This window comes from Malaclemys terrapin, chromosome 2, assembly GCF_027887155.1.
Source record: "Malaclemys terrapin pileata isolate rMalTer1 chromosome 2, rMalTer1.hap1, whole genome shotgun sequence".
In the NCBI taxonomy this organism is placed as follows: domain Eukaryota; kingdom Metazoa; phylum Chordata; order Testudines; family Emydidae; genus Malaclemys; species Malaclemys terrapin.
This window is the reverse complement of record NC_071506.1, coordinates 278,175,440-278,198,123: the sequence shown is the minus strand read 5'-3', so window position 1 is coordinate 278,198,123 and position 22,684 is coordinate 278,175,440. Positions and strand designations below refer to the sequence as shown.

Below are 22,684 nucleotides of genomic sequence, written 5' to 3'. Positions count from 1 at the left end.
AATGCTGATGTGGGGGGTGGCTATAAGAACTTAAGGAACAGAGATTTGATACTAGAGGGGTCTTCAATCTAGCAGACAGAGGTATAACAAGCTCCAATGGCTGGAAGTTGAGCTCAGCAAACTCAGAATGGAAGTATTTAACAGTGAGGGTAATTAACCACTGGAACAATTTGCCAAGGAGTGTGGCAGTGTGGTGAATTCTCTAACCCTGGCAATTTTAAAACAAAGATTGGATGTTCTTCTGAAACAGAATGTTCGTCGGCAATCTTTCAGAAGTGGTGTGCCGAGACTTCATTTATTCATTATAATTTAAGGTTTTGCGTGCCAGCAATACATTTTAACATTTTTAGAAGGTCTCTTTCTATAAGTCTATAATATATAACTCAACTATTATTGTATGTAAAGTAAATAAGGTTTTTAAAATGTTTAAGAAGCTTCATTTAAAATTAAATTAAAATGCAGAGCCTACCGGTCCGGTGGCCAGGACCCGGGCAGCTCGCGTGCCACCTTTGGCATGCGTGCCATAGGTTGCCTATCCCTGTTCTACACTCTAGTTCAAAGAGAAATTAACTCAGGGAAGTTCTCTGGCCTGTGTTATACAGGAGGCCAGACTAGATGATCACAATGGTCACCTTCAGGTCTTAGAGTCAGATTCAGCAAGGTGCTTGAGCATATGTGTAACCCACACACCCCCTGGGTGTGGTGTTTTGTCCCATCTGGTGGCACCGAGACATGAGCGAGAGAGCGAGAGCAAGAGAGATCTCTCAAATGAGTCTACTCTACAGCTGTAGCTAACAGCCAGCTGGTTTTTAGCTCATGCGGTAGAGGGTCATGCACTAAGCTCTAGAGGTCCCCGGTTCAATCTTGCCCACCCACGACTGGGGGCTGTTGGTGTTACATATGCACATCTTCAAACATGTGACTGTCACCACTGAAACAACTCAGAGGCTTAAAATTACATGCATGCTTAAATAACTTGAAAAATGAGGGCCTAGGAGAAAAAAGCATGTTTATTTGCAGCTTCTAAAGGGACTAGAATTTGAGTAGCTTAGGAAATAAGCTGTGGGTATACACAACCATTGTTCATAGATTTCAGGGCCAGAAGGGACCACTGTGGTCACCTGTTCTGACCTCCTGTATAACACAGCACATAGGATTCCCCTCCCCTCAAGTAATTTCTAGATCAGATCTTTAGATTTCTTCACTGAACCCAAGGCCACTGAAGAAAGCAAGCCGTCCGCGTTGCTAGTTCTTCCTCTGGGAAACCCAGCTGAGAATCCCTGGACAGTAAAGCCCGCTACTAAAGGTCAAGCCTCCTGTTTCTATGCGTGCCAGGAGAGTTCATCACCGTTCTGTTTAGTGACGTGCTTAATTGCTTGGGCCGGCTGGCAAGGAAGAAACATTTGTAAAGCTTTTCATGATTGAATCTCCTTCACGCAGGACAAAGGATCTACGCTCCTTTACACAAGCCCTGCAAGCCATGGTCAATTTAGCCTGCTACATTTACTTATGACAACAAGCCTTGTTTGCCAAGTCATGAGTGCACTGGGGTGCGTCGAGCTGGGAATACTTTTCTCTTCCCCGCCCTCCAAAATTCTTTTAACCTTAGCAACGGCGATTGTCACGCGGGGAAAAGACCAACAAACCAGCGCCCCAGCAGCTTAGCGACAATGCACATGGAAAGCCATTTGCCTCTCGCCGCTGGTTTTCTTAACTTGCTGGTTCGACTAGATGAGAAGCTTTGCAACTTGGTTAATGCTGTAATTTTGAGGTTTCCCACTGTTGGCTGAATAACCAACACAACCCCATTGCAGCAAACCAAATGGGCTTTTAAAAAATGACATACGCACCTAAAGGGTCATTCATGCTTCTTGCAGCATTCGGATTTGTTTATGCTGGGGCTAGTGGGCCCTAAAGATTTCCTGTTTTCATGGGTGTCACTTTAGTAATCCCCGGGGATTGAACCTTCAGAGCTAGGATCTACACTTGAGTAGGGTGACCAGATGTCCCGTTTTTAAAGGGACAGTCCGTTTTTTTGGGACTTTTTCTTATATAGGCGCCTATAACCCCACCCCCATCCCGTTTTTTCATAGTTGCTATCTGGTCACCCTAATCTTGAGACATAGGACTAAGGCCCAGAGCCCTCAAGGTATTTAGGCACCTAAATGCCATTGAAATCAACAGGAATTAGGCATCTAATTACTTTTGAGGATTGGGGCCTAATTCCAACTCAGGTAATGTGCTGAACAGTGAGTTGCCCTGGGAGTTGGGTCTGCTGACTACAGGGCTTTGGAGGGGCCAATTTTCAATATAATTTACTTTAAAACAGGAATTGAAAATAGTTTTTTTTTCCACTTTTTTCCCCACGAATCAGAGTTTACAACTGGGTGAACAGTGGGAAAATACATTCACCAAATCCAAATCCCCCCGTCCGTCCAATAGTACTTGTGCCCCTTTTGATCTGATTCTCCACAAGTGCTCAGGTGGTCATAGGAACGTTTGGAAAGAAGTTTTTATCTGTGCGAGTGGGTGGCTATTTGTGTCTGAACTTTCTTGCTGGGGGTTGCACAAGAAGTGGTGGCAGGATGGGTGCAGAATTTGCAACAGGAAGGGGCAGTCCAGTACAGAAGGAAGAGTTATGCTCCACATGTCTTTATAATATTGGTGAAGCATCCAGCCATTCACTTGGTTGTGCTGACCATTGAATTTACTCTGAAAAGACACTGCTGGGGACAAACCACCCAACAGCAACAGCCAAGGGATTCATAGAGTCATAGAATCACAGAATATCAGGGTTGGAAGGAACCTCATGGGGGTCATCTAGTCCAACCCCCTGCTCAAAGCAGGACCAATTCCCAACTGAATCATCCCAGCCAGGGCTTTGTCAAGCCTGACCTTAAAAACCTCTAAGGAAGGAGATTCCACCTCCTCCCTAGGTAACCCATTCCAGTGCTTCACCACCCTCCTAGTGAAAAAGTTTTTCCTAATATCCAACCTAAACCTCCCCCACTGCATCTTGAGACCATTACTCCTTGTTCTGTCATCAGGTACTACTGAGAACAATCTAGATCCATCCTCTTTGGAACCCCCTTTCAGGTAGTTGAAAGCAGCTATCAAATCCCCCCTCATTCTTCTCATCTGCAGACTAAACAATCCCAGTTTCCTCAGCCTCTCCTCATAAGTCATGTACTCCAGCCCCCTAATCATTTTTGTTGCCCTCTGCTGGACTCTTTCCAATTTTTCCACATCCTTCTTGTAGTGTGGGGACCAAAACTGGACACAGTACTCCAGATGAGGCCTCACCAATGTTGAATAGAGGGGAATGATCACATCCCTCGATCTGCTGGCAATGCCCCTACTTATACAGGCCAAAATGCCGTTAGCCTTCTTGGCAACAAGGGCACACTGTTGACTCATATCCAGCTTCTCGTCCACTGTAACCCCTAGGTCCTTTCCTGCAGAACTACTTCCTAGCCATTCGGTCCCTAGTCTGTAAGAGTGAATGGGATTCAGTGAATTGCGGTGAAAAGTCGCACTAGCAGGTGGAATGGTCTTCTCTCTTAGTCCATTCACATTTGTGAAGGGGCCGAGCTAAGAGCTCAGCAGGCTAACGTCCTTCCGTTAGCTACAGAATGGTTATCGGAGGGGTAGCTGCGGTGGAAGCTTTCCCCCAGTGTGCCTCAGTCATGACCTAGAGAGAACCCTCCTAGGGGTGAGAGGTTCGTTCAAGCTCCATGGCTCATTGACTTCTTGACTTCTTTTCCAATTAACCTTGGCAGCTATTTGTGACACAAGACTCTGGCCAGTTATTTATTACTGTTGATATATCACTCTAATCATTCACGGTGCTTTACAATAAACCCCCCACCCTGAAGAGCCTGGAGCGCAGAGGCAGAAATGGGTAACAACCCAGAGAACAAACAGACAGAAACGCGTGGTCATGACATCCGTAATGAGTCATGGAACAGATGGGTCTCAGGGTGGTCTGGGAGGAAGCTTGCTCAGCAAATATTAATTGGGAGGCTGTTCCAAGCATGAAGGGGACCGTGTGAAAGAAGGCATGGAGCTAGGTTGGACAATGAAGGCAGTGGGGGGTGGAACAGGACAAGAGTTCATTTTCATGGTCACAGAGTCAGAGAGTTTAAGGCCAGAAGGGACCCCTAGATTTATATCACAGGCCACCAACACCACACAGCAACCACACACTAAACCCAGCAATGGAAATGAGACCAAAGGAAATGAGAGCTACAGAAGACTAGACTATTAAATGCCAGAGGCGGAGAATAGGAGGTGCTTTCCTCTGCTCCGGGGAGGTTAGCCAGTAAACTATTTTTCAGTAGCCTGATTTTGCAACGTATAGAAAATTCCAAACTCTTCTCATCATTTATCACCCCTGCTTCATCATCACAGCGGAGAGACCCAGGCACTGACAATTAAAAAGTAACATCTGCTGAGTGAAGGATTTCTGCCGCGACCTCTTCCTCAGCGTTAGGCTGAAGCCGGCAGGTTTTTGCTTCCTTTCCAATACAGCGCGATAACAACTAAAAGCTTCCCCCCAGTATTTCCCTGCCTGCCTTTCTGTGTTCATTCTTTTGTTCCCCGCTTAAGGGAGCCGAACCAAACCAGCCGAACCAAACATCAACTGGTCGCTGCTACTTACTGAACTCGTAGAGCAGTGGTCAGACTCGCCGCTCTCAAAGAGGATGACGTCCTTTATGAAGACTGCAATGGCTCTCATGATGAAAGACATGAAGAGATGCATGTGGATGTAATTTCGAGTGCAGTGCAGTTTTCTGTTGTGGGGTGGGAGAGAAAGAGAAATAGCATTTTTAAACATCAGGACTTCATCTCAATACATTACTCTTCTGGCCGGAATATGTTGGGAAAAACTTCTGCTTTATCCAGAATATTTTCTGATTTCAGTGTTTTGCCAAAAAGTTGACAGCTCTAGCCAAAATTCATAAATATTTGCATACTTTATACAGCGACGTGGATTATATTTTAACTTTAAAAGGTATAAGTTAGGGTAACTGACATTAAGAGCAACACTGGGTTTATTCCATCCCATAGGCTTTAGCAGATTCTGAAGATCTATCTGGATCAAGGAACTCTGGGGTTTTCAAGTGACATTTCCCAACAATTAAAAGCAACAGGCCTACTATCCTGAAGATGGGCAAGTTTTACAGCCCTAAACAACATAATGGGTCTGATTCTCAGTTACGCTGTCCCTGCGCTGGGGACAGGGATGAAGTGAGTGTGGGGCAAAGGTGGTTCTCTGTATACTGGAGCCATGAAGGTATCTGTCCAGCCCAGGTGTAAGTTACACCAGCCTCGGGGCTGCTTCTTACAGCCCCTTGTAGGCTCTAGTGCAGTGCGGTGTGGCCGCATCCACAATCCACCCCCAAAGCAGGGGGCTGGGAGCAGAGGTGGTGTAGAGCCCCGTACCAGTTCTGTGCTTGTCAGGGAGACATTGTGAGTGGCGGTATTCTCCGGGGGTTGTTTCTGCTTGCTTTAACGTCCCTTTGTGCTACCACAGTTGCATAAACAGGTCTTAGTTTAACTAAGAAGCAGGCCTAATCAGCCAACCTTAAACAACCCTCTTAAGGAACATCTGTTAAGATCGGATGGCTGGCTGCAGGGCATACCTTGCCATACACTTCTGTTGTATACTGGTCTTCTAGTTCTGCGCAAGGTCAACTGGAGTCAATGGACACACTACTCTGGAGCATTAAAATATCTCATTCCATACAAGGAGTCTCTTAGCTTGTGGAATACTCTCCCTAGGGAAATGGTGGAAGCCCCGTTGCTTGGTACAAGGTTGGGGAAAAGCATTAGAACTAGATACCCTTCTGCATTGGCTTTAGGGGATGGACTAGAGAATCTAGCAAGTCTTTTCCATCTCCAGGTTGTTTGGTTCTCCACTACTCTCTCCATTCTGTAAAGCATGGCGGACATCACAAGCCTCTAAGATCTCTACCCATTTTCCTAAGGGAAACAGCTGCAAATCAGAGACCAATACTGGCCCTCGGGCTTCCAAAAGCCTCGAGTCATCCACGGTCGGCATGTTGCACCATCACCATAATATTGTATGGTTGCTCTATATCCAGCACTTAAAGTAGATCAGAAAATGCTGGAGGACAGGTCTGCCTGTTTTTATGGCACAGGTGGCACTCTGCTTAACTGAGCTATGTGGAGCACAGGACACCCCAAAATGTGTGACCGCGTCCTTCTTGGAGCTACTTCAACCATATTTGTCTCTCCATTGCCACCAGCCGCCTCGCTCTTGAAAGGGGTTGCTGGGCGTTCCAAATGCAAGGCACTCTCAGCCTGTAGCCAAGAATCTGCTGAGGTCCTTGGAATTAATCTGTTTCCCCACCCCTGCACGTTCCCTTCCCCTCCACGCCCAGGTTCTCACCTGAAGAGGCACAAAATGATCATAGCAGCAGTGAGAGCAATGAGAGATAAACTATGTCCAATGGTGTAACCGGTCTTCACTGTGCCATAGAACGTCGTCTGCCAACATAGAGAAAAGAGGCAATGATTAGGTCTTTGAGGAGCCATCAGAATTCCTCCTTAATAAACATTTCATACAATATCACTCACTAATTCCTAGCTCACCATGGTAAAAACACCCGTTTCAGGTGTAAAATGGCAGAAGGCATGATCTAAAACCCATTGAAGCAAATGGAAACAATCCCATTGATCCCAAGAGGTCTTGGATCAGGTCCTAATTATGCAGTGATTTTACAAGGAAAAGGGCCCTACAGGGTGCAGTGTTATTTATTTAACCATAGAAGTGGCTACATGGTGATATTAATGCAGAAGAGGAATGCTTTACACTCAGTAATACAGGGCATTGGCAACAGATCACTTTGGTTTATCCACTAACGCGGTGTGAGATGGTTTCATTTAATCAATGCAGACTGGGGATAGAGCTGGGATGAAAATGGGTTTTATTTCTACAGAAAAAAAATGACTTTTGGGCAAAAAATAAAAACCCAGAATATGTTGGCTGAAAACACAAATATTTTGATTCAGAAATGCTTGTATGGTGCTTCATGGGAGTTGTAGTTTGGTTGCTTCATGTTTCTAGTCTCCTCTATAGGCTGGGATCCCCAATTGGACTACATGTTCCATGATGCACCACAGTCTCCCCTCCTGGAGAGGGGAGGTGGCACATCCTGGGAGTCTCTAAGCCTGGTGCATAATGGAAGATGTAGTCCAGGTGAGGAGGTGTGTCGGCATTCTCGCCCCCAACTCTACAGATCGGGAAACCAAGACAGAGTTAACATGATCTATCCCAGGCCACAGAAGGAATTGGGAACTTGGCTGAGTCCTGTGATTGTGTCACTAAACCATTACTCAGACTAAAAGAGAAAGGGATTATGTTCTGTTAATTAGGAAATGTGCTAGGGATTGCACATCAGGACTCCTGGGTTCTGACTCTAGCTCTGCCATTGACTCTCTGTTTAATGTCAGGCAATTTGTTTAATCTCTCCATGTCTCCAGTTCCTTGGGAACACCACCACTTATATCACAGGGGGGATTAATTAGTGTGGACCAGATTCTGATCTCTATTATGCCAGGGTAATTACAGAGATAACTACATTGATTTCAACTGAGTAACTTCCACATTTACCCCAGTGTAACTGAGATCAGAATGAGTCCACTGATGTTTGTAAAGAATATTGAGGACATCAGATGAAATGTGATATAACACAGTATTGGTAGTATTAACTCTATGAGTAGCGTTGCTCCCAAAATGCATTCAGCAACTGTAACGATTCTGTAGAACACCAGAGGACTGATTTGCTCTACATTTGTAGGCCACATTTACACTCACATTAAATGCACTTACAGATTGCACACTTAGGCCCCTATCTAATAGTGAGTGTGATTAATCACTGGAACAATTCACCAAAGGTTATGGTGGATTCTCCATCATTGGCAATTTTTAGATCAAGACTGGATTTTTTTTTAAATAGATGTTCTGGTTCGAAAGGAATTATTCTGGGGAAGTTTTATGGCCTGTGTGATATGGGAGGTCAGACTAGATGATCATAATGGCCCCTTCTAGCTTTGGAATCTTTGAATCTAGCCATATAAGAACAGAAGAACGGCCGTACTGGGTCAGATCAAAGGTCCATCTAGCTCAGTATCCTGTCTTCCGACAGGGGCCCATGCCAGGTGCTTTAGAGGGAACGAACAGAACATAGATGAAGTGATCTATCCCATGTTACTCATACGTGCACAAAACTGGGAGTTTGCACATACCCATCCAAATAATGAATGCAAAATGGGCCAGCGTTTGCAAATGCAAACATTTTGAAAAATCAGACCACAGATATATGGCTATACAGCCATAGGGATCAGAAGTCCACCACTTTGATGCTCGTACATTCCACATTCTGTGGGCTGCCAGAGTTCAGGAACAAAGTCTTCCAAAAAGTGCTTATGCATATTTCATACTTTTCATGTTGTTTTTGAGTTGTGCTTAGTAGACATAAAAAATTCAGGAGACGTTTCAAACCTGGATGACTATCACCCTAGGGTGGAGCTCATGTCTCACTAGCTGATACATTCTGTCTTCCTCCCTCTTTCCAATCCTCCCTCTCCCTACCCCCAAAAATGATAGCCAACTCAACAAATCACTTCTATTCATCTTCACAGTTGAGTAACGTACAGCATGTTAGTGCCTAAGCCACATTTTGGCTCGAGCGGCATCACAAAGCGGTGTGAGTCAAAAGAAAATAATTAAGAGAGAATTAAAAGAACACAATGTGTGTTCTCTTGGTAACAAGGCATTTATGCAATTCTGCAATCCATTGGGCCTTCAAAGCTGGTAACAGGAATTCCCAAAATCCCCTTGTGCTCAGAACACAAACTAGAGTTCTTAGAGGAGGCCCTTTGCATTCCTGAGCCGTAACAATGGGTTTCAAAACTTGGAGCCTGGGCCTTAAGTTTTGATCTTAGAAACAAGACACTTGAAGAGGTGAAGCTCTGGCGGGCCTCTTCAATAGGGCACTGATGTTCTTTGTGCAAGTCTCCTTTAACATTTTATGTCTGATTTGGCCGTTATTAAGGCTGGCTAAGCCCTCTTGAGATTTTCCATGTAATCACTTGATTGTCTCTGTAACGTGGGAGTACTGGGAGAGACTTAGGAGAAGTATGGGCCGGATACAAGTGTCTGTCAATACAGAGATACTTTTATTACCAAGCCTCTTGTTGCCTAGCACTCACTTATGCTGACGCAGGCAGTAATGCAGGGAAACACATGCACACAGTGGAGCTGTGTTTATGTGAGACAAAAGCATGGATCCAGTCCCCTCTCATGTTTTGCTAGTGCAGCCTACCGGCTGACTCCAAGGCTAAGATTTTCAAAGTTGACTAGGGGATTTAGCCACACAGCTCCCATGAATTTCAATGGGAGTTAGGCGGCTAAATTTCCTAGTCATCTTTGAATACCTCAATCCAGGTCTCCCTGTATAGGCTGGCTATGACTGGTTTATTCCAGTGAGGGACCAAGCTCAACCCTTTGGCTAAATGCTGCACATGGAAGTCTGCTATACATTATATGACCACCCCCACTTTTAATACAGAGGGGTGGCATGTAGAGACCATATGTCCCAACGTATAATGTCCAATGCTCCATCTTGTTCTGTTACCAATATAATTCCTATGTAATATATATATACATATATACAAGCACACACACATTGATATTAATATCTATACCATTAATTACTCACACAGAAACACTCCTAAACACCTGACAGTTTTCTTAGAAAACTGAATAATGTTACTTGAGTCCTTGCCATGCCCTAGGTATTCCCTACAGCTTTCGAGATTCTTAGCTTTATCAGCATCGCTCCACTGATGTCACAGATTCATAGATTCAAGGACTGGAAGGGACCTCGAGAGGTCATCAAGTCCAGTCCCCTGCCCGCATGGCAGGTCCAAATACTGTCTAGACCATCCCTGATGGTCAATAGACTTGTGCCAATGTACACCTTCAGCAGACTCTGTAACTATAGGACATTTAGGTAATACTGCAAATACTGAGGTCACCGTATCTACTAAACGAAGGTAAAGCTGGCAAATGGACTCTGTCTACAGGGCAACCGTAGTCTGCCAAATACTTTAGGGGGAAAGACATTATGGCTGAAAATGTTCAAACATGGATATCTACAGTGAGGCAGCTATATCTATAAATAGTCAGATGCCTGATTTCCAGAGGTGCGGAGTACCTGCAACTCCCACTGAAGTCAATGGGATTTTGCAGGTGCTCAATATCTGGCTCTTTGGTGTCAACGCTGACTAGCAGGAATGCTTGAGCTCTATTTCCAGGTAATCTCGGTCAGAAGGACAGCGACCTTCTTGTTAGACCTTGAGGATCAGGGGGTGAAAGGGAAAAATGAGGTGAAGCAGTCAAGAGAGTCCTCTATGCACCCCTGAGGAAACAGCCATATTGAATTCGACTCATCAGGGCTTTACAGACCTCTTCTATTGGAGTGCTGTTGGTATCGTACCCACAAGCTGCTGCATAGGGGGCAGGATACATGTCTGCCCAGCCTTGGCTTGTGCAGTTCCTGGTCACATTACCTAGAAGGAAAAGAGCAGGATGATTACACAATGAGCACGTTGATTTGATGTTCAAAAAACCAGGCATCACTTGCAAATTTAAATTCCAGATCATGAATTTTACAACACTCGGGGCCAAATCCCGACCTCCTTAGTTACCATTTAGTACTGGTATTATAATAGCACCTGTAGACCGGGCCCCATTGTGTGCGGCACTGTACAGACACATAGTTTGCGACAGTCCCTGCCCCGGGAGTGTTTCTATATCTAAACAGACAAGAGAAGCATTATTGTTCCCATTTTACAGGTGGGGAGCTAAAGGAAGAGAACTATGAAATCACATGCCCAAGATGACAGCTATGCAAGAGATTTGTGGCATTGCACCCAGATTCCCCGTGTCCCTTCCAGGGCCTTACCCCCACACCCAGCCTTTCTGTGCTACTCAAGCAAAAGCCGTGGAAGTCAATGGGAGTGTTGTTTGAGTGAGGACTAAGGACCTCTGATTTGGCTGTAGGAAAACAACAGATGTCCACAGGTTGTCCCGCATGCTTTAACATGTGTTCTGGAGGGGTAAGAATTCTTGGACACTGTAGCGCTGGCAAATCAACTAACCTGTGTATGACCCATAACAACTTAACAAGAGGCCTTGCAATTGTAATCAAGACAATCCACTTATGTATGGGTATCAAAGATATGCTAATTAAGCTAGCAAACCCCAACTCATTCACTTTGTATTGATAAGAAGCAAGGAATAATTGCTAAGTGTATTTGTCTGTGTTTACCTATATCCTGTTAGAAGTTTACCAAGCTAATCAAATTAGCTTTTAGATGCTAAATCCTTTTCATGTCTTAATTGCCTTCACATCATGTACGCAACTGTGTCCAGTTAATCTTAAGATCAAAGATGTGAGACACCGCAGGAAATTAATAATATTACTTATATTGTCTTCAACTTATTGATCCTGTTATAATGAAGGATTGGCTAATTGTCTTATATAAGTGAGTGCAACTAGTTTACCTGTGTATGCACAGGAGATAGAAGATTAACTTCAAAGCAAGGGTTGTAGTTTAACAATGAAGGGCCACAAACTACCTGCAGTGCCTATTCTTCCTTGGAGGAAAGCCTTGCTATGACAAGTTCTTGTCAGCCTGCTAGGAAGCTATAAATACTGAACCTTGGGCACGATCCTGCATCTCTAGTCTGCTGAACTTTAAAGAGGGAAAGTTTAAGCTGAGGGACTGAGATCTTCCAAGCAGTTACTTGGAATGCCTTAGAAAAGGCATGGAAAGACTCTAGCAAACTACATCTAAGCTGCCTTTGGATTCTAATCTTTTGGGATGTTTCCAGAGACTTTTGCAAGCCATTAGACTCACCCATCACCACTGGACTACCCATCACCACTTGTAATGTATATAATCTTTTAACCATTTAACAATGCCCTTCTTTTATCAATAAAACTTTAGATAGTTTACTAGGGATTGTCTGGCAGTGTGATATTTGGGTAAGATTTGAAATATATATTGACCAGGGGGTAAGTGTCTGATCCTTTAGGAATGGTAGAACCTCACATCCTGTGAACTGGGTTTTCAGTAACCTCTCACTATATTAGACCAGTTTGTCTGGATAGGAACCAAGGGCTGTAATGCCTAAAGGTTTCTTGTTAACCAGTGTGGTGCTACAGAAGTTCTTTGTTACTGGTTGGTGAATCTAATTATAGAATAAACCCCCAGTTTTGGGGGATTGTCTGCCCCATTTCTTGCTGTCTGCCTGAGTGTGGCATTCTCAGGGTGGTCCATCACAGGCATCCGGTCACAGCCATGTATAAGCAAGTCATGTGTTAGGTAATTTTTTGAGCTGGAAGAACAGGTTCAGGAAACATAAAAGCCACCCTTTCCAACCTTCACCCAAACTAGACAAAACTCAGGGTGATCTTTGTTAGAGGTTCAAAATGTCTACTTAGCTCACACCTCTGTACTCCTGGGTCCAGCTGGGACTGACCACAGGAGTGCCCAATGTATCCCAAGGAAAACTGCTCTCATAGTATTTCTTGCCTCACTAGCATTTCTTGCTTTCAGATACCTAAAGCCTGTTCTACCAGGACTTCTAGCCCAGGTCTGCAGACCAAAGTGATTAACCTGTTTTGAATAAACATCTGAACCTTTGGGCGTTTAACAACTGCATCAAATCCCGAATGTCAGGTCCTGACTCAGAAAGCACGGAACATCCTCAACTCACAAATAGGTGCTCATTCCCTTGCAGAACCGTCACATCGACTGAGCACAGCAGAGCAAATTATTCGTTGTCAATACTATTTGTGGAAAAGGTAGCCTTTTTTCCCGTTTCTGAAGTATTCACAAACTTCTGCGGTGGTATCTGCTACTCACGAGTAACAATCAAATAAGTGATTCTTATTTATTATTCACATTGTGCTAGCACCCAGAGATCTGTGATGCACTCGTACAGATCTGAAACTGTTGTTCCCTAGCACGCTGCAGTAGCTGCACGCAGATTGCATAGCACAAAGTGTTTTCCCTGTCCTACCATCTAGAAGTCAAGCCATGTCTGCACTTTCATTACTTCTTATAGGGGTTTAAATTACAACCATAACATTTCACTTGGAGGTGAAAAACCCATGCTCAGTAGAACCAAGGCAATCAGTATGCAATGCTCTCTCTCTCCCTCTGAATGACATGTATATGTCACTGCTTCTTCATATGTGCAGCGTGCTCATAGATTCTATCATCTGAATTACTCGGTCTTGTATTTCCTGCTAAAGGCAATCCCCTCCATTTAGAGTGTTTTTCGGTGGTTTCAATTTCTTGTTTCTTATCTGATTAGCTGAAGCAACTGATGCTTATTTTGTTCTGTGGTTTGCTTGGGTCATTTCCCCACATCTTTGAGTTTCTAATTTCTTGTTCATTTGTTAGTCTTCAGTACCATTGAACAGTAACACCGGGCTCTCAGACAACGCTTCCCATCAAAAGGATCTTAGAGCACTTTACTGAGAAATCTTTTTTCCATTTTAACAGAGAGGGAAACTGAGGCAGAGTAACACTATCTAGCACAATGGAGCTGCAAGCTAAGATGGGGCCTTTAGTTGAGGGGGAGGGATAGCTCAATGGTTTGAGCATTAGCTTGCTAAACCCAAGGTTATGAGTTCAATCCTTAAGGGGGCTAAAGGAGTTGGCAGATGTGATTGCAGAGCCTTTGGCCATTATCTTTGAAAACTCATGGCGATTGGGGGAGGTCCCGGATGACTGGAAAAAGGCTAATGTAGTGCCCATCTTTAAAAAAGGGAAGAAGGAGGATCCGGGGAACTACAGGCCAGTCAGCCTCACCTGAGTCCCTGGAAAAATCATGGAGCAAGTCCTCAAGGAATCAATTCTGAAGCACTTGGAGGAGAGGAAAGTGAACAGGAACAGTCAGCATGGATTCACCAAGGGCAAGTCATGCCTGACTAACCTAATTGCCTTCTATGAGGCGATAACTGGATCTGTGGATGAGGGGAAAGCAGTGGATGTGTTATTCCTTGACTTTAGCAAAGCTTTTGATACGGTCTCCCAAAGTATTCTTGCCGCCAAGTTAAAGAAGTATGGGCTGGATGAATGGACTATAAGGTGGATAGAAAGCTGGCTAGATCGTCGGGCTCAACGGGTAGTGATCAACGGCTCCATGTCTAGTTGGCAGCCGTTTTGAAGTGGAGTGCCCCAGGGGTTGGTCCTGGGGCCGGTTTTGTTCAATATCTTCATTAATGATCTGGAGGATGGCATGGACTGCACTCTCAGCAAGTTTGCAGATGACACTAAACTGGGAGGAGTGGTAGATACGCTGGAGGGTAGGGATAGGCTACAGAGGGACCTAGACAAATTAGAGGATTGGGCCAAAAGAAACCTGATGAGGTTCAACAAGGACAAGTGCAGAGTCCTGCACTTTAGGATGGAAGAATCCCATTCACTGTTACAGACTAGGGACCGAGTGGCTAGGCAGCAGTTCTGCAGGAAAGGACCTAGGGGTTACGGTGGAGGAGAAGCTGGATATGAGTCAACAGTGTGCCCTTGTTGCCAAGAAGGCTAACAGCATTTTGGCCTGTATAAGTAGGGGCATTGCCAGCAGATCGAGGGATGTGATCATTCCCCTCTATTTGACATTGGTGAAGCCTCACCTGGAGTACTGTGTCCAGTTTTGGGCCCCACACTACAAGAGGGATGTGGAAAGGTTGGAGGGAGTCTAGCGGAGGGCAACAAAAATGATTAGGGGGCTGGGGCACATGACTTATGAGGAGAGGCTGAGGGAACTGGGATTGTTTAGTCTGCAGAAGAGAAGAATGAGGGGGGATTTGATAGCTGCTTTCAACTACCTGAAAGGGAGTTTCAAAGAGGATGGATCTAGACTGTTCTCAGTGGTACCAGATGACAGAACAAGGAGTAATGGTCTCAAGTTGCAGTGGGGGAGGTTTAGGTAGGATATTAGGAAAACCTTTTTCACTAGGAGGGTGGTGAAGCACTGGAATGGGTTCCCTAGGGAGGTGGTGGAATCTCCTTCCTTAGAGGTTTTTAAGGTCAGGCTTGACAAAGCCCTGGCTGGGATGATTTGGTTGGGATTAGGTCCTGCTTTGAGCAGGGGCTTGGACTAGATGACCTCCTGAGGTCCCTTCAAGCCCTGATATTCTATGATTCTATGATACTGTAATACAAATACACTGTAAATGTAGTAAATAATGAGACAACTGGGGAATATGGCATACTTATTCAACTCCGGTTTTCCCTCCCCACAGTGACCTGTGGCTCACCACCCTCAGTTCAGATTCACACTTCTGAGCTAAGCTTTTATTAAGCTTTGCCTACTAGTACGCACACAGGAGGCCCAAATGCAGGGCTTTTACTCCCAGAGAAGCTCTCAGATGTAGGCCAGAGGTGAACTTGTAAAGAAAAGTTTATTTTTATCACTTTGTTCTGGGGCTGGAAGTGTGAGTGAATTGATGCTGTTGTGATGAGAAGCGAAAAGAACAAAGCGAGCTGCAAAAAGCTACTGCTGCATGGAGGTCACTTCAGCAGCTGAGCTTCTGATTCAGACATCAGACTCTGAGGTCTTGGTATAAATGTCAAAGGCCAAAATTTCTCTCTCTTGGTTTAGGGAATCTCACTTTCTTAGAAGTTTTCTCTACTTCCTTTTGTCGTTCACATGTTTTTGGAATTCACAAAGCCAAGAACGTAATCCCTCAAGATTCTAAACTCCCTTTTTCTGTAATGGCAGCTTGGGGTGTACAAGAAATACACGATTTTAGGGACCTAGGTCCGAAGGCAGATTAAGCTTTCTTGGGGCCGTGGGCCAGAGCAAGTGGAAGTCCCTACCCACCCCTTCTGCCTGCATTCCCCTCTCCTCTCTCCCTACCCCCGCCCCGTGCTCCTGATGGGAAGCGGGGTCGGGGTGCAGGGGCCTGTCCCATTCCATCCGCCCAGCGCTCCTGCCAGGGAGTAGGGTCGGGGCACAGGGGTTTCCCTCGTTCCCCAGCAGGAGTGCCGGGCGGGCAGAACAGGTCAGGGCACAGGGGCACCCATTTTTCTGGGGCTCCCCAATTGGCTAGGGCCCCTGGGCATGGGCCCCGTTAGCCCAGTGGCTAATCCGCCACTGCCTAGGTCTTATCTCACGTCTGTATTCCTGCAGACTAAAGGCAATGGACAAAGTCTCTTCCTGAAGTGGACACCAATTCGAACCAATATTTGGCATTACAGTGATGGACGAACTTCTAACAATTCAAAATTGAGGTTCAGTTTGGATAAAGAACCACAAAATCTCAATGCTTATCCTTAACCTAACCCCAGGAGGGGAAGGATGGCCTAGTGGTTAAAGCACTGGACTGGCATTTAGGAAGTCTGGGCTGACTTTCTAAGTGGCCACTTGATTTGTCTGTGCCTCAGTTCCCCATCTGTAAACGCACCCTCTGTTTAGTTACATTGTAAGTTACATATTCAGGGCAGGGATTAATCTGTTTATACAGTGCCTGGCACAATGGGGCTCTGGTCTCGCTTAGGGTCACCCCAGGTGCCAGTGTAATTCAAATATTACCAAGAGTGACAAACTAACTGAACTTCATTTCTCATAAAGAAAGGCTGAAGTTTCTGGTATGTCTGGCCTCGCTGAGAGTAATAAAACCACAACATCTCTTACAATAGTTCAGCTTCCTACCTTGGCCAGAGTCACGAAATGCAAATGTAGCACAAACATAAATACCATAACATTGTTAGTAGTACTTAGTTTTGCAATGCAGACGCACCTAGGACCCCAAGTCACAGACGAGGACCCCACTGTCTTAGGTGCTGCACAAAACACAGAACAAAAAACGGGTCACTGCCCCAAAGAGGTTGCAATCTAAGTATATGACAAGAGACAACAGATGGATACAGAGCGATGGCGGAGCTCAAGGAAACAATGAGACAATATTGGTCAGCATTAGGTTGACCAAATGTCCCAATTTTATAGGGACACTCCCGATTTTTGGGTCTTTTTCTTATATAGGCTCCTATTACTCCCCACCCCCTGTCCCGATTTTTCACATTTGCTGTCTGGTCACCCTAGTCAGCATGTGGTCTCCGCACACCAGCAGCCTTACTGTTGTCAAGTTTTGTTGTAGGCAAATGAGTTTTAAGAACGGATTTGAAGGAGGACGATGTATTCTGCAAACTTACGTTAAGATGATAATAAGGTCATAGAATAGGACTATTAGGCAGAAATGCAAGAGAACTATAAACCAAGACCTATAAAAAGTAGTTTAAGCAGACAGCGTAAGTATGAGGGCTAACAGTCTGAGCAGAAGTAGGTAGCTTAATAGAGTTCGCCTAAGTACGTAAACTAACAGTGACCTTAAGTCACAAGATGGCATATGACTTTGTTTTGCAATAATTGTAAGTGCTGAAATTAAGGGGAACTGCTGACAGGTAGCCACAAGAAGGCAGTTTGTACCAATTTTAGGATATTTGTGGAGGAAAACATCAGCAGACAGTTATGGGAACTGATCGATGTATATGTTCATGAGGGTAAATTAATGAATATACTAGGGTTTAGGATGAGGACACCCCATGCATATGCATGATGGACACCAGGGCCTATAAAACGCTCAGCCGTGGGGTAAGCCTTTGGAGTTCTCTATCGGCATGCTGGATTCAGACTAGGATCTGTCCCTTTGAGTCCTCCCCAAGGATAGAATGAGTAAACACATGTAATGGTGCAGGACATTATTACAGGATGGTATTGTTAGGATACAGATATTCAGGCCTGTCTGCAAAGGCCTATACTTTAAGAATTCTTATCACTTAGCTAGTTATAGAGGCATAAAAGAAAGAATCAAAATCACAGTCTGCCGGTGTAAGGGCCTTCTCTCACTGGGACAGTCTGAGGCCTGGTTCTTAGGCTAAGGCCTTCGGCTAAGCAGCAGAGGCAGCCGTAAGCTGGGAAGCGAACGGTCACATCCTCACATTCCAAACCAGTCACAATGAAATAAGGTGCTATTGGGCTGTTAGGAATACAGTCCTGTCCTGATATTCTTATCACCTCCAGAGAAAGGGAAGAGCCTAGAAGATGTAAAAGGAAACTTAGTTTGATAGCATCCTGTCTGGCAAGAACTCACTTATCAATAGCTGGGGTATGAAATCCTCATTTCTGTATTGTTCTATCACTGTAGTCTCTACTTCCCTATTGTTTGTCTGTATAATCTCTGTCTGGTTCTGTAATTGTTTCTGTCTGCTGTATAATACATTTTGTTGGGTGTAAACCAATTAAGGTGGTGGGACATAATTGGTTAAATAACCATGTTACAATGTGTTAGGATTGGTTAGGTAAATTTCAGTAAAATGATTGGTTAAGGTATAGCTAAGCAGAACTCAAGTTTTACTGTATAGTCTGCAGTCAATCAGGAAGTAAGGGGGAGAATGGGAACAGAGAATGGGGGTGGGGGAATTGGAATCATGTTTCGCTGGGGGTGGGGGAATGGGAACAGGGACACAGGCAAGGCTCTGTGGTGTCAGAGCTGGGAAGGGGGACCCTGAGGAAGGAAACTGGAATCATGCTTGCTGGAAGTTCACCCCAATAAACATCAAATTGTTTGCACCTTCGGACTTCGGGTATTGTTGCTCTCTGTTCATGCGAGAAGGACCACGGAAGTGAGAGGGTGAAGGAATAAGCCTCCTAACAGGTATTACGCCACCTTCTTTGTTTGGATCATTTTACTCATAGGACTAATTATAGGGATAATGAAAATGTTGCAATTATGAAAGGTCTTCCCAGAGCATGAGTGGTGGTGTTACTTCTATGCCCCTGAGGGCTTCCAGGTGTCTAGTAATCCTGAAAATATTGGGCCTGGTCTTGGGACAAGAACCTACCAAATTTCAGCGTGTTAACGGGGGGCTGCTCCAGTCCTGCTACTGGTCCTGTGGTGGGAGCAGACAGTTGCTGCAGCCTTGCCTCGCTGGTGGGGGCTGAAGCCAAAGAAGTCACAGAGGTCTGTTAAAGTCACGGAATCTGTGACTTCCATGACAAAATCGTATCCTTACCCATGGTTAACAAAGAGAAGGAATAGCTGATGAAAACATGGGGCCAGATCTTCAACTGGTATAAATCAGTGAAGTCCATCACAGTCAATGGTACTCTACTGATTTATACCAGCTGGGGCTTTTGCCCATGATTATTAATCTTGACCATGTTCCTTGAAACACTCTCTCCAGTGTGTCATGACAGCCCATGGACATGACACATAAGGCACTGACAGAGATTGTGCTTCTTGTCTGTAACATGTGTCTAGTATACAGCAGGGCTAGTGTTTTAAACAAATGATCCTTGAGAGTTCACAAACCCTTAACTATTTGATAATGTAAATGATTTTATGACCTCTACACTTAGGAAAACACAACCAGCCGTTACAGATAGTTTACATAGCATTGACTCCCTTGCTTCTTATCAGTTTGCAATGCTGTTCAAAATGTGAAACACAGCTCAGACGCTCCCAGCGTACTCGTTCCTGGTCTGTAGTATAATTTAGAAGCTGACTGTGCTGGATAGTGAGGATGGAAGGGAGGAAATCCTAAGAAATAATTTGGACTGGTCAATATTTTCCTTCAAAAGTGTTTTTCAATAGAAAATTGGATTTTCAATTTAAACATTTTTGCTTTTGGCAGAAAACTTTGATTTTTCCTAGAAAAAACAAAAGCCCCAAACCAGAACCATTTTGTCTGAAAACTGAAATATTTGTTTTTTGCTGAAATTATTTGACATTAAAATTTCTGCCAGGGGAAAAAAAAAAAGACTTTTCCATTGAAAACCCTCTCCTTTTATGACCTACAAATAATACCTTATGCTGATGTCAGTCATATTGAGATGAGTGGAAAAGAAGAAGGGAGAAAGATATATTTTTGTTCCTTGTAATTTTTATTAATAACTTGAGAGGCACTTGGATACTATTATGCTAAGGGCCACGTAAGTACCTAGATAGATAAATTGGTTAATGGTGGCCATGTAGGACTGAAGAATAGTTGATTATTTGATAATTATTGTGTGGGCATGGTCAGATCCAGACTGGGCAGATATTAACCCAAACACAATTACTATTGATTATTTTATAGCAAAGTCTGGCAATTTTGTCAGAAAGATCAACAAATCCCTCCTTGGACCACTTACATTTATTCAAAATGCTGCTGCAAAGATCTTCCTGGCCCATCACCTTGACCACATCCCCACTCCCCATTCTTTGTAACCAAGGGCTCCCCTTTTTCACCACACTGAGCACAAGCTACGTAGCGTCACTTTTAAGGCCGATCCATCCTTGCCTGACCTCTTGCTCCTGTATACTAGCAAGATGCTGACTCCCATCCCTGCTCCACTAATGACGCTGCCTTTGACTGATCATGTGTTAAGCTCCATTGTGCATTCTCTCAAGCTTTGCCACTGGCATGGAAGGGACTCCCTATAAAAATCCAAAAGGTCACTACATTATTCTGCTTGAAATCTCTCTTTAACCCCCTCCACAATGCCTACAAAAGGCTTCACAACAGTTAGCAGTTGATGTGCTGTGGCTGCTGCTTATTCCACTGTTCATGAGTCTCACTAGTCTCTTGTGCTCCCTCCTACCATCTCTGTTCCACCTGTTGCCTCGTCTTAGACTTAGATTGTAAGCTTCTCCGGGCAAGGCCTGTCTTCCTGTTATTTGGTTGTTCAATGCCTAGCACAATGGTGCTACCACAATACAAATAATGTTTATCGGCAGTATATTATTCAGTCACAAGATATCTCTGTGGGCTACGCAGTGATCCTGAAAAGGTGTGATCCATGGAAAACGAGGGAGACAAAGCTGGAACTCAAGCTGTGTGGAAACCTATTTGTTTGTGATTGTAATTGTTGTTGCTTTCTTCAATAAATGCCTCGTGTTCCAGAAGATGGCACGCAAGCCGATTTTTAATGGCACGCTGCTGCCTGCCGGAGAAATCCTGCCCAGCCCGGCCCGCTCTTCTCCGCCCTCTGCTCCCCCCACCGCGGGGGCAGGGGGCAAGGGGCAGAAGCTTGGTCCTGTGGCTCCCCTGCCTCTTCCCATAGTGTGCTGGGTTCCTGCCCTTCCTCCGCCTCTCTGTCCCTGCTGGATGATCAGCTGATGGCCCTTGGGAGGGAGGGAGGGGGTCGGGAAGGAGCAGTCTCAGCGTGCTCACTGCTCCCGGCGGAGGCAGAGAAGAAGTGGAGGCAGGGCCTTGGGGAAGTGGGGAGGGGTGGAATAGGGGCATATCCCCTCCAGCCCCCTGCCTTGACCCTCCCTCACACACACTCAGCCCTCTGCCCTGAGCCCGGCAGCCCCGCACACCCCCCAGGCCCATTCCCTGAGCCCTGTGCCCCGCACACACCCCAGACCCCTGCCCTGAGCCCTGTACCCCCCTCATACACACCCAGCCCTCTGCTTGACTCCTTCACCCCCCCCCCCACGACCCCAGCCCTGACTCTGGCACCCCCACACATACCCAGCCCTCCCACCCCATGCACCCCCCACATCCGCAACCCCTCCCTGAGCACCAAACGGGAGCTCCTGCACACACCCCCACATCCCCACCTGCACCCCTCACACCAAATGGAAGCTGCCCCACATCCAAACCTCCTGCCCCAACCCTGAGCCCCCTCCCTCATTCTAGCTCCTGGCCAGACCCTTCACCCCCAGCCTTGTGCTCAGTGCACTCCCACCCTCAGCTCAATGCAGAGAGAGAGGAAGAGAATGGGCCAGAACCAGGGAGAAGGTAGGTACCCAGTGTATGTGGGCAGGGCCAGGACCCCAGACTGGCAGCGGGCTGAGCGGGTCCAGCAGCCGGGATCCCGGCTGGCAGGAGCCGGCAGATGGAACCTCTGAGCAGTTCCATCTGCCGGCAGTGGGCTGAGCCACTCAGCCCACTGTCGGTCTGGGGTCCCGGCTACCGGCCCCGCTCAGCCTGCTGCAGGTCTGGGGTTCTGGCTGCCAGATCCTTGCCAGCCGAGGTCCCGGCCGCAGGCCCCGCTCAGCTTGCTGCCAGCTTAGGTGAACAGAACCCCAGACCAGCAGCGGGCTGAGCGGGCCGGCGGCATAAGATCAACATTTTAATTTAATTTTAAATGAAGCTTCTTAAACATTTTGAAAACCTTGTTTATTTTACAATACAACAATAGTTTAATTATATAATATATAGACCTAGTGAGAGACCTTCTAAAAAAACATTACAATGTATTACTGGCACACGAAACCTTAAATTAAAGTGAATAAATGAAGACTTGGCACACCACTTCTGAAAGGTTGCAGACCCCTGGTCTAGATAATACTTAGTCCTGCCTTGAGTGCAGGGGACTGGACTAGATGACCTCTCGTGGTCCCTTTCACTCCTATGATTCAATGATAATTACAGACTAAATTTCATTTAGTCATTTCTTTTCTTGATTTAAATGACTCTATGCTCCAATATGCTAACTTTGCGTTCTGTGAATATTCATATGAGCAACAAAAATTCACAAAAAGCAAACGGAATGCCATGCAAGTGTGCCCAGATTGAAACAAGACTCAACATTTGCAAAAATAGCTGCAATTTTTTTTCCCCACTATTCGCTCAGTTC

At 45.4% G+C, this 22,684-nt stretch overlaps 1 protein-coding gene across 2 annotated transcripts in view; it reads right to left on the bottom strand.

The window, feature by feature from the left end:
• The window catches only part of VIPR1 (vasoactive intestinal peptide receptor 1), a 174,461-nt gene that overhangs the window by 39,888 nt on the left and 111,889 nt on the right, over positions 1 to 22,684 (bottom strand). For both annotated transcript variants that reach the window (XM_054016641.1, XM_054016642.1), the window contains exons 4-6: positions 10,499 to 10,602; positions 6,416 to 6,513; positions 4,661 to 4,793 (exon numbers count right to left, since the gene is read on the bottom strand). In XM_054016641.1, the coding sequence (XP_053872616.1) occupies positions 4,661 to 4,793; positions 6,416 to 6,513; positions 10,499 to 10,602 (335 nt within the window). The remainder of the gene's footprint in view (positions 1 to 4,660; positions 4,794 to 6,415; positions 6,514 to 10,498; positions 10,603 to 22,684) is intronic.